General features: G+C 39.9%; 1 protein-coding gene across 3 annotated transcripts in view; it reads right to left on the reverse strand.

Moving 5' to 3' along the window:
* The window catches only part of FZD6 (frizzled class receptor 6), a 37506-nt gene that overhangs the window by 9846 nt on the left and 14849 nt on the right, over positions 1–12811 (reverse strand). For all 3 annotated transcript variants that reach the window (XM_067711567.1, XM_067711568.1, XM_067711569.1), the window contains 2 exons: positions 3446–3642; positions 469–1486 (listed from right to left, as the gene is read on the reverse strand). In XM_067711567.1, coding sequence (XP_067567668.1) covers positions 469–1486; positions 3446–3642 — 1215 coding nt within the window. The remainder of the gene's footprint in view (positions 1–468; positions 1487–3445; positions 3643–12811) is intronic.

Consider the following 12811-nt stretch of genomic DNA (forward strand, 5'->3'; position numbering starts at 1 on the left):
ACTTCTCTCTCTCTCTCTCTTTTGTTTGGCTGCTCTGTTCAGCTTGCAGAATTTTAGTTCCCCAGTCTGGGATTGAACCCTGGCCCCCTGCAGTGGAAGCACCAAGTCCTAACCACTGTACCGCCAGGGAAATCCTGCAAGTTACTTCTCTTTTTCTCCCTATGACAAGACCTGTTCCTCTGATTCTGTTCTGCAGTACTATTCATTTGCCTTTGCAATCCAATTTAATTTTTAAAAGAATAGCTAAAGGAGACACTTTACTATTGTAACTGAAGCTAAAACTTCAGGAAAGAACTTTTGGGACACTTACCCTAGTTTCATCTGAGGCGTAGGGAACAACTCCCTCTGTCTATTGGATTTTCTCACCTGAAATCTAATTTTATGGTCATGACTAATTCAAAGATATTTCCAGGGAACATTTGCCATGTTAAAATTAAATAGTGAAATAACACAAATGATAGGTTTTACCTGGTAAGGACATGGGATGTGGTACTGACGACAATGGTCAGAGACCCAAGTTATCTCCCAGGTTATCCTGTTCACTTGCTCATAGACGTAACATCCAAGAAGTGTCACTAATGGCACAAGATACAGGCCACTGAAGACTCCAATTCGAATCATAAATTTCTTTAGTTTCTCTTGGTTCCGGCCATCATGTTGTATAACTTGTCGAACATGATTTAAGGAAATAATGCCAGCTAAAAGAAGAGAGAGCCCGACAAACACACAAAGGCACAGTGGCAAGAGTACAAAGTAGCGAGAGGCATCCAGGTCATAAAGGCCGACAAAGCAAACTCCACTAATATTGTCTCCTTCAACTTTGTTCATAGCAAGAAGCATAACGGTCAGAAAACCTGGTATTCCCCATGCAACAGCATGAAACCACACTGCTTTCTGTTCAATGGCTTCACAACTCCATTTTCTCCCAGCAGCTAAGAACCAAGTAATGGTAAGAATCACCCACCACACAGTGCCAGCCATTGTGAAAAAATACAAAAACATAAACAAAACGGTGCAAGCCTTATTTTGAGAGCCTAGAACAACTGTGTCACCAAGTTCTAGTTTCTCATCTGCCTTATTGCAGGCTGTGCTATTGCCTAGCAAGAATCCAATGAAGTACATAAGAGATACAATGCTGTAACAGACAGAGTAATATATAATTGGTCTCTCAGGGTATCTGAACCTCCTAACATCAATTAAAAAAGTAAGGAATGTAAACAGAGTTGCACAAAGACAAAATATTGAAACTATTCCAATAAAACTTTTTGCAAATTCTAGCTCATCACTTTTAAAATACATGTTGGGGCATGGAGGTGCACATTGGTCAATTCCCAGAAACTTATAGCCTTGTCCCCCAGAAGTCTTAAGATGCCTTGGACACCAAAATCCAATGTCTCTTTGGACTTGTTCTGTTTTCTTGTGAGGACTGAGAAACTCTGTGTGTTGATCAAAAGTTACAGGAACAGACTCGTCACAGTATTGTAATCTGTAAAGATTTAAAAAAATAATACATGAAGTTGACATTTTTGAGTCACTATTTTAATACTCTGCTTTCCAACTATAAGATATTTCCTTATGCATTCGTAACTGATGGGAAGACAAATGAGCTTAAACAGATTACAGCTTTAGAGCTGGGGAGAAAGTTTTGAAGTTGACTAAAAACTTGTAGGTGTTAATGAGGCCCCAACACACTAACAAATATATTAAGTATCAGGCAAATGAACATGAAAATTCCCTTACTCAGAAAACAATCAATTAATAATTGTTAAATAATTTCTGGTTTCAAGACTAAGTACTTAAGAAAGAATTTATCTTGATTGGTATTCTTTAGACAAAAAAATGCTGGCTTGTCTGTTTAAGCATTTGAAATATGTCTTGGGGAAATAAGTTTTTATTTTCTAGCATCCATGAGCAAAGTAGATCAGCCACATAGTAAGGTGATGACAACTAAAATGACTGAAATGAGATCATTTCCCGGATGGAGAGGACAGAGTTCAAGTGATATCTAAGTTCATAAAGAAGGGCAAGAAGAGGAAGGCCGAGGACCAGCTTAACTCACATCACCATTTTGTTGCAGTGTGGCTGTTTGCCTCCCTTGTTTATGGGCAGACCGGAGAGATAGAAAGGGATATTGCTGTTTTGTGCAGAACTTTATCACTGAGTTGTCTCCACACTCCAGAATTATTTTGGAGGATTTACATAGTTTAGAAATTAGTGGAGGTTTTTAAGGAGAAAGCGTTTGAAATATGCTTTAGATAAAAATAGAAAACAATAAAACATATGCCCATAAAAACAACACAGATGTATCTACAAGCTTTTTCAAAAGGTGGTATGTCAGTTTTGTTTTATATCTTTTTAAATAAAGCAATATAACATTACAGATACAGTTTGGACCCTTTTCTGGTCCTATTCTCTTTTCTCTCTCTTCCAAAATATTCATTACTACAAGTTCAGTTTTTATTTCTCCTCATGCATTTTAAAATATTTTACTATGTTATTTTCCAACTACAATGTTATATAGTATTATTTTACAGGTTTTGAACTTTATATAAATGACATTGTGCTATATACATCATACTTTTTTTTACTTATGCTATAATTTTTAGATTTATCCATATTGACAGATGTGGGTCAACTGCATTCATCTTAAAACTGTATAGTAGTATTCTAGTGTGTAAGGACATCACAATTTACTTATCATTCTTACAGTGGACTTTCAGACTTTTTCTCATTTAAAAAAATTACGAATAATGTTACAATAAGTATTCTTGCATACGATTCCTTGTTTGTGAAAAAGTTTCTATAGAAGGGGATCTCCTAAGATGTATGGCATGAGCATCTTCACCTTTACTATGTACTAAGTTGTTCTGGAAAGTGATTAGGTATCTACCAGAAATGTATGAGTTCCACAAGGGTCTGTAGTTTCTTCAGTCTACAGAAAAAGAACAAAAAGGGAGCCACCTTCCTTCCCAGATTTATTATATGAGGTGTCTTTATGTTAGTAGAATATTTCAAATTACAAGCTCCCAACATCTAGAGAATAGGAGATAAAAGTAATCAATCAAGACAGATGCAAAAAGGTCCATGAATTGATAATAAGGCCCATTTCTCCCCAGTTTAGGGCAAAGGCACCATCACACATTCTCATAGAACTATGCACCCTCATTTGTTGTATTAACACAGTTGTAATTTTGCATTTATTTTTATGATTATTGGATTACTCTCTGTTCCTCCCACCCCACTGTGAGTTCCCTGAAAACAAGAACCAAGTCTGGTTTTGCTCACCACTGTTTACAGTGTTGATATATAGTAAGTGCCTAACATATATTAAGTGTGCAGTAAACAGCTGCTGACTTAAATAATGAAAGCCTGTCACTAATATTCTGGAAAATTAATACCAATATTGAAATATCATCAGTAGCTTTCAGCTGAAAACATAATTTACCTGTCACATTCAAGTTCCTCAGGCCATCGGATCCCAAAAGTGTCCATTAATTTTTTGCAGTCAGAATACACTTTCTCACAAAATTTACGACAGGGTGGAACCACATCAATTTGCTCTGTGCAGGTTGGTACAAAAGCTTTGCAAAGGAAAGTTTCAACATTTGGTGAACATTCCAGATTTGCAAGAGGAAGAAAAAGCTATTAAGAAAAACAGTGAGATAAGGTTAGAAAACATTTTAATATAACAAATGAATTTTTTGGTATATACTTTTTCACTTAGTCTCCAAAAGAATCTTTAAATCCCACTCTCAATATAATCAAATTTGAGGAGATAATTTTGTTTAGTTAGACATAAGAACCCTTAATACACAGTGAAATATTATTTTATTCAACTATGCATTTTTCAAGAAGCCATGCTAAATCAAAACAAATCAAAAGTATGAGTTGATTGCTAGATGAAATAGATCATACAAATATTTAATATGTAAGTATATGCTGAAATACCTTAACACTTTACTGTGCATTCTAGAGAATAAAGGAATGTTTGGGGTGGAGGGAACAGCATGAAAAGGGCATGAGGATCACAAGAACATGGAGTATTCAGGGCAAGAAGTCCAATATGACTACAAGATAAGGTCAAAGAGGTGAAGTCAAGGACAGAGTAGAGAGAGATGAGACTGGAGAGGTTCTCTGGACCTGATCATAGACAGCACGGATGACACGCTAAATTGCTTGGATTTAAAAATAATGAGTGGGGGGCTTCCCTGGTGGCGCAGTGGTTGAGAGTCCGCCTGCCGATGCAGGGGACGCGGGTTCGTGCCCCGGTCCAGGAAGATCCCACATGCCGCAGAGCGGCTGGGCCCATGAGCCATGGCCGCTGAGCCTGCGCGTCCGGAGCCTGTGCTCCGCAACGGGAGAGGCCACAACAGTGAGAGGCCCGCGTACCGCAAAAAAAAAAACAAAACAAGAAAAATGAGTGGGATACTATGGGACAGTTGTAAGCAGGAGGTGTCTCTACAGTCTGACAGCTAAGTTTGAATGCTAGCTCCACATTTACTAGTTTTATAACTTTGGCAAGTTACTTAAATTCTCTGTGCCTTAGTTTCTTCATCTGTAAACTGGCAATAATAACAGTACCTGTCTCATAAGATCATTGTGAATACTAAGTTAATAAATGTAAAGCATTTATAATAGTGTCTGGCATACAGGTAAGTACTCAATAATTATTAGTTATTGTGATTACCCTTTAGAGAGTGTGGATAGGTTCTGGAAAAACATGATGGATTGAGCACATATGTTTATCTCCTTTCCCTCCTCCTTGCTTCCTTAGTAACATGACAATAAAGAAAACAAAAGGTACTAATCTATTAGTAAGTGAACAAGAGAAACTACATTAGCATATCTGAGTTTTCCAAAAAACAAAAATGAAACAAAACAACAAAAAAGAAAGCCCTAAACTTTGAGCGACAGAAAGCTATTAGAGGAGTGATAAGTCACTTAACGGGACAAAGCTGGAGTGGAGGGATTCACATGAGAATGAGCTGATTTGCCCTAAAGAATCTGAGAGTCTCAGTTCTTTGAAGCACCAAGTAGCATAAAAGGCTAAAATTGGAGGAATGTTTACAAAATTACTTCCTCACTATGTCACCCCCCATCCCCACCCAGGCAGCCAGATGACCACCGCATTCTACCAGAGTTGTTTCCAGAAGAGACGGCACTAGAGACATTCTGCACTTGGGTATCAGGCACAGAGCAGGGCAGAAGTACAATCCACAGTGACGAAAGGGGGACTGAGTAAGAGTCTACCTACAGAAACAGGAAGCCCTCATCTTTTCCTGCTCTATTCCTAAAAGGCTGGCAAACAGGCATATACCTACCATCCCCAATCTTTGAAAAAACCCAACAGTCTTGGAGAAAAGACCTCTCTCTACACATTGACAATGAAAAAGCTAGTCAACCTCAAGCTCACCTTACCATGAAGCCCACCGGTGACCAGTCCCATTCATGCACACAGAGCTTTTCAGGGCCCCACAAACATGAATGGGCAGCCAAGGATCATCAGGCATTTGAAGAAAGCATCATGAAAGACAGAGACCAAAACAAGCAAGCAGATAAAAGGAAATTTGGAGGAAATAGAGACTATGCAGGGAACAGAAGAAAACAAATCACAAAACAAACAAAACCCTGAAGAGCTTAAGTGAGAAGCTATCGCTTCCATTACAGAAGAATAAGATGCTATGGAAAATTTAAAAATAGTAAGATAGCTGAAATTAAAAACTCTATAGAAGGATTAGAAGATAAAGCTGAAGGAAGAGATGGACAACAAGAGGATCACTCCAAGTGCCCAACTCCTGACTAAAGGACTTCCAGAAAGAAACAAGGAAAATGCGAATTGGGGTTATAATCAAAGAAGAAATTAAGAACATTTCTCAGAACAGAAGGATACCAGCTTCCACACTTAAAAGGTTGGCAGCACACTGCAATCCTGCTACTAAAACATTTCTGGGTAAAATGTCAGTCAATGAACTCTCTTTTACAGAGATCTCTCTCACATTCTCCTCTTTTTCCAAACCTCCAGTTCCACACACCATCCTCTCAGTTGATGATTCTGTTCCTAGTTCACTGAGAAATCAGAAATAACCAGAAGACAACTTCCTTATTCTCTCACAAAAGGTACCAAACCTAACTGCAGCTTATCCACATTCTCTGCCTTCACTATTTAAACAGCTGAACAGCTTGAACTCCTAACCAACCAAGTCTTCCATTTGTACACTGGATCTCTTCCCACTTGTCTAGTCAAGGACTTTGCTCTGGTAACTGTCCTGTCTCCTATTCTTGCAGTAATTTCCCCCTCTGTGTTACAGTGATTCCCCCATCATACAAACTTACTTATTATCTCTCACCATAAAAAAAAAATCTTTCCTTGGGCTTCCCTGGTGGTGCAGTGGTTAAGAATCCGCCTGCCAAGGCAGGGGACATGGGTTCGATCCCTGGTCCGGGAAGATCCCACATGCCGCGGAGCAGCTAAGCCTGTGCACCACAACTACTGAACCTGCGCTCTAGAGCCTGTGAGCCACAACTATTGAGCCTGCGTGCCACAACCACCGAAGCCCGTGAGCCTAGAGCCCGTGCTCCACAACAAGAGAAGCCACCGCAATGAGAAGCCCTCGCATCACAATGAACAGTAGCCCCCGCTCACCGCAACTAGAGAAAGCCCACGTGCAGCAACAAAGACCCAACGCAGCCAAAAATTAAAAAAAAAAAAAATCTTTCCTTGACTCCACATTCCCACCCCCACCCAGCTATTACTTCATTTTTTTCTTCCTCTTTATAGAAGAAACCCTGAAAACAGTTGTCTTTACCCACTTTCTCCAATTCTGATCTTCCATTTCCTTTTGAGCCCACTCTCCAATCAGGTTTTGTCCCCATACTTCAATGAAACAGCTTGTCAGAGTTACCAATAAACTTCAGATTGTCAAATCCAATGGTCAATTGAGTCCTCATCCTACTCAACTCTTTAACATTTGACACAGTGGGATCCTGTCCTCCTCCTGAGACACTTTTTTCAATTGGCTTCTAGAATACGAATTTTCCTGAATTTCTACGGATCTCACTGTCTGTTCCTTTTCTGATTTCTTCCATTTCTCAAGTCTCAATATTGAAGAGCTCCAGGGCTCAATCCTCAGACCTCTACCCTATGTATACCCACTCCTCAGGAGAAACTAATCCAGAATCATGGTATTAAATACCAACTATACATGAAGGATTCACAAATTTATTTCTGGCCTCCATCTCTCCTGTGAACCCTAGACTTGAATGACCATCTGCCTTCTGGACAACTCCACTTGGCTGTCAACACATTATCTCAAACCCACCATGTCCAAAACACAACTCAAACCCACTACACCCTATCCCCCAAACACTCCCTTAGTCTCCCCATCTCAGTAATGTGGTACCACCATTCATCAAGTTACTCAGGCCAAGAATCTAAACATTCATCCTCTACTCCTCTCTTTCTCTCACCCCATATCCAATCCATCAGCAAATCCTATTGGCTCTCCTTCCAAAATATATTTCAAATTTGACCATTTCTCACTGTTATTAAGTTACCACATCTTAGCCAGTATATATTTCACCTAGACTATTGAAATAGCCTGCTAACAGGTCTCACTACTTACCACTCTTGCTAATCTTACAATTTCTGTACCAATCCATACTCCTACTGATGTGATTCTTTAAAATGCAAGATTGTCCTTGTTCAAAAGACCCCAATAGAAAAAATTTCAAAGTCCTTACCAAGTCCTACAAGGCCCTAAATTTCCTGGCCCTTAGCTATGTCTCCAGTTTCATTTTGTAACTCCTTTTCTTACTCCGTTGCCACCAAACTGGTCTTTTGCCTCTCAACATTCCATGTATATGTCTGCTTCAGGATTTGCATTTGCTGTTCCCTTCATCTAGAACACTCTTCCACCAGGTAGTCACATGGCTTGTGTCTCTGCTCAACTGGGTCTCTGTTCAACAGTTACCTCAGAGAGGCATTCCCTGCCCACCCTACATAAAAAAGTATACTGTCATTCTCAGTTCCATTATTATATTTTGTATTTCTTTATAGTCCTTATCAGTATGTGACATTTCATTATGTTACTAGTTTATATGTTCACTAGTTTATTTCTTAATTTCTGCCTTCACCACTAGAATGTAAATTCCAGGAACGGAAGGGATTTTATCTTTTTTTTTTTTTTACTGCTGTATCCACAGTGCCTAGAACTGTGTGTGTGTAGAGTGATTTCTCTATAAATACTTACTGAATAAACAATAACTATCTAGATCAATGAATGAACAATGACAAGGCATGTCCAAAAATTTCAGAGTATCAAGATAAAGAAAAGATCATAAATATTTCCAGATGAAAAAAACAGGTCACATGCAAAGGAATTAAATTCTGACTATTTGGTAATATCAGATGCTAGAAGGCAATGCAGAAATAATTTCTAAAATTCTGAAGGAATATTACTTTCAACCTAGAATGCTATACCCAACCAAACATTTAGGTGACAGTAAAATAATGACCTTTTTGGCCCTGTAAGGAAGCGAAATTTTTAACTTTCAGATATGCTTTTTTAGGAAGCAATTAGAGGATGTAGTATTCCTAAAACCAACTGAAGGAGTACATGAGTAAACTAGGAAGGAAAATGACCTGGGACTCGGGAGCTAGTTGCTCCAACACTAAGCATGGCAGGGGGAAGCCAAAGCACGACAGCTACGCATTTAGACCAGAAAGAAGTCAGAGCACATTGACAGGAGGACAGACAGCTGAAGGAGGAAGATCTCCAAGGGGATGGGAGTGGGGGATTGGAACTGACAGATTACAGGGTATTCTGAGCATCTGAGATAATTACTGCTATATGTCTAACAGGTCTGCTGGGATATCTAAAAAAAAATTAACCATAGGCACACAGAAAACAAAGCAAATGGGGAAAAATGCAGTTGCTGTATTAACTACGTGGGTGGGGGGAGGTTTTATGGAAATAAATGCAATCAAAGTACACTACTTGATTCAGCAGTGAAAAAAAAATTGTATTAAGAGGCTGAGAGGAGAAGTAAAAGTGATAAAGTAAGAGAAATATATTATCAACTACCATAATGAAGGAAAGACTAAAAGTCTACTGCCTGAAGTTCTAAATTGATGAATCCAAATAACACACTAAGCATATTAGGTAGAATATGGCCTATGTAGCAGAGGAACACCTAAAAGAGTTCAAAGTGGCTGCCACTGGGGAGGAGGACTGGGTGGGGATAGAGAACAGTGGACAGGGATTATTGTTTCTCTGTTAAAAGTCATTAATAATGAGGGTTTTTTCCCAGCTTTATTCAGGTACAATCGATGTACGATAAACTGAACATGTATAAAGTCCACACATTGATGGGTTTTGAAACCATTACCATAATCAAGGTAACAAATTCATCCATCACTACCAGAAGTTTCCTCTTGCCTCTTGGTAATCCCTCCTCTTATCTCCCCTCTCATCAACACCCTCTTCCCCCACCTGTAACCTTCCCTGGCAACCACTGATCTGTTTTCTGTCACTGAAGAGTGGTATTTTCTAGAATTTTTCACAAATTTATACAGTATATTTTCTTTTTTGTCTGGCTTCTTTCACTCAGCATCATTTTGAGATTCATCCTGTTGTTCTGTGTATCAATACTTCATTCTTTTTAATTGCTGAGTGGTACTCTATTGTATGGCTATACCATAATTTGTTTATCCATTCACCTGTTGACGGACAGTATGAAGTACCTGTGGGACATTTGAGTGTGGATGTCTACTAACAGGAAGTTAAACAAATAGAGCTCTGCAGGCGACAGACTTTAGGTTAAGGATATAGATGTGGAAGTCATCATTATACAAACAGTAACTGAAATAATTGAATGTAATTATCCAAAGAGAACATGTAGAGTTAGACGAAAAATTGGATTCAAAAATCTGATTCAGGGGCTTCCCTGGTGGCGCAGTGGTTGAGAGTCCGCCCACTGATGCAGGGGGACACGGGTTCGTGCCCCGGTCCGGGAAGATCCCACGTGCAGCGGAGCGGCTGGGCCCGTGAGCCATGGCCGCTGAGCCTGCGCATCCGGAGCCTGTGCTCCGCAACGGGAGAGGCCACAGCAGTGAGAGGCCCGCGTACCGCAAAAAAAAAAAAAAAAGAAAAAAAGAAAATCTATAGCTGTACAAAAAAGCAGGGGAAGGGTCTCATCAGTGAGCTATGAACACTGAGACATCTCTGAAAAATAAATAGGAGAATGAGGACTTCTATTTTCAGCACTGTGACCAATTAAATATCTCTGGCCACAACACATTCAGATTCTACATAAACTGCAACAGATATACATTAAAATGCATTGCTGAATACTGCATACACCTAATAAAATAGCATAAAATATGTAAAATGAAAAGCAACAAATCTACAAGAAGTGCACAATTCCATGATCACAATCAGAAATTTCAATTCATATTTCTTAGTAAATGAAAGGCCAAGAAGACAAAAAAAGATTAATAAGTAAATATGAGATGTGATTACAATACTACAATTAACAAGTCTCATTTAAAGGGCACATACAGAACCCACACCCAACAATTAGAGGACAAGAGCTGTGGAGGACTTTGGACCAGTGGAGAATTCACCCTGCCCTGATGGGGCAGTGACTGAGCAAAGACAGGGCTGCCACGGTTGTACACTGTATCTCCCTTATCTGAATGGTGCTGAGGCCTAAACCTTTGCCACCTAACAAGAGCTTGTTGGAGAGCAAACAGTAGGGTACTTTTCTCAATTTTCTCTGTCTGGAGGGGGAGAATGCCCAGCTTGTGTGAGTATCCTCCTCTCGGACTGAGGTGGAATAAAGGGAGGCATGGGCAACTGGCAGCATTTACCTCTTTGTTTCCTGTTCCAAGTAAGCCTAGTTCCTACAAATTTTGAGCGTCTGGTAATCAACTCTTATGATGGAAATAATTAAAACACACTATTTAATTCTTCTAACTCAGAGCCATTCTACAATAGCTATAAATAAATTGATGGTCAGCACTTAAGAACTATTATTGTCCAGGGCAGACGAAATGAAAGTAACACATGTACTTTTTGCTATATTAGAACAATTTTCTTATGGGGCAAACATGCAAGTCACATCCTCTGTTTAATTCTTCTAGAGTGCCAACACTGGTTAATCCAATAACGTTGCTGCTCATGCAATCTGCAGGGATAAATCAGATGCTGAAAACTCAAATACCTTCAGTGGCCAGGCAGATAAATTCAGAAGGGTATAAGACAGCAGGAGTAGTTGGGGAGCAGCTGCTACTCAGTTCTAGTGGACTGTTATTGGAGAGTGGGAGCACAGAGCTGTTAGGTATTTCCATTTTTCATAAGAAAACAGAACCCAGATTTGTACGTGAAATCTCCAAATTTAAAAAAATTTTAATGTGAACATTTAAAATAATGTACAGGACAAACAAAACATGTCTTCAGATCAGATCTAATGTGGGTCACTAATGTTCAATCTCTGTTGCAAACTAACAGACATAAAGAAATTTTTTTAGATTTGGAAGGAACCTGAGTAGACTTTTAAGACTGTTGTTTTTAAAATGTGTGTGTGCATTCTGCCAAGGATTAGTTTCTTTAACTAAGAGGTTACAAAGAAGCTTAATATATTAAATAAATAAAAGCACAGCTGCTCCCGCTGAACAGGAAGCCCTCCCTCTGAGACACCTCTCACCACTTCCCTTCCCCACCAGTGACCTCAAAGCACCTCCAGAGATCATAGTTTGAAAACTACTGAACTAATCCATTTTCTCAGACTGAGATGGAAAGACTACTAACCTGACTCACTGTGACATTTCTTGTGTCCTTAATCTTTTTTTTTTTTTGCGGTACGCGGGCCTCTCACTGCTGTGGCCTCTCCCGTTGCGGAGCACAGGCTCTGGACGCGCAGGCTCAGCGGCCATGGCTCACGGGCCCAGCCGCTGTGCGGCATGTGGGATCTTCCCGGACCGGGGCACGAACCGTGTCCCCTGCATGGGCAGGCGGACTCTCAACCACTGCAGCACCAGGGAAGCCCCTCTTTTTCTTTCTTTTCTTTCTCTTTTTTTTCTTTTTTGTGGTACGCGGGCCTCTCACTGTTGTGGTCTCTTCCGTTGCGGAGCACAGGCTCCAGACGCGCAGGCTCCGGACGTGCAGGCTCAGCGGCCATGGCTCAAGAGACCAGCCGCTCCGCGGCATGTGGGATCCTCCCGGACTCGGGCACGAACCCGTGTCCCCTGCATCGGCAGGCGGACTCTCAACCATTGCGCCACCAGGGAAGCCCTTGTGTCCTTAATCGTATACTCAGAATATCATATTATTAAACTAGTATTTAGCATGGTAAGTGCTATGTAAACCCATGAACTGAGCAATGATTCAAACTTTCTAGGCTCTTCAGTCCGTTCCCTCTCTCCTCCCTGAACGACACACCTTCTTCAACTCTCTCAGTAACCCAGAGCCTTCATGGTCTCACACAAGAATTTCTCCTTTTCAAATTTTATTCTCAAAGAAGGCTCAGAAACTCACCCAATAACTAACCACAGCATAAAAAAAATCAATGCTGCTTTTGAAATTCTAGCATTAATAATTAAAATAGTCCTGTTGATTATACTTTTAACACTCAGAGAAATAAACGGTAGGAAACTTTAAGAAAGTGGTCAGTTCCTGGTAGAAATCCTGTGGTAGTTACTATCAGTACTAGCAAGAACAAGGAAGAAGAGGGCAATTAAGAAGGCAAACTATACCTCCATTCTGAAAAAGAGCAGAGCCAAACTATGATATATAGACAATGAGAACCAAAA

Source organism: Pseudorca crassidens, chromosome 17 (assembly GCF_039906515.1).
Source record: "Pseudorca crassidens isolate mPseCra1 chromosome 17, mPseCra1.hap1, whole genome shotgun sequence".
Taxonomy (NCBI): Eukaryota; Metazoa; Chordata; class Mammalia; order Artiodactyla; family Delphinidae; genus Pseudorca; species Pseudorca crassidens.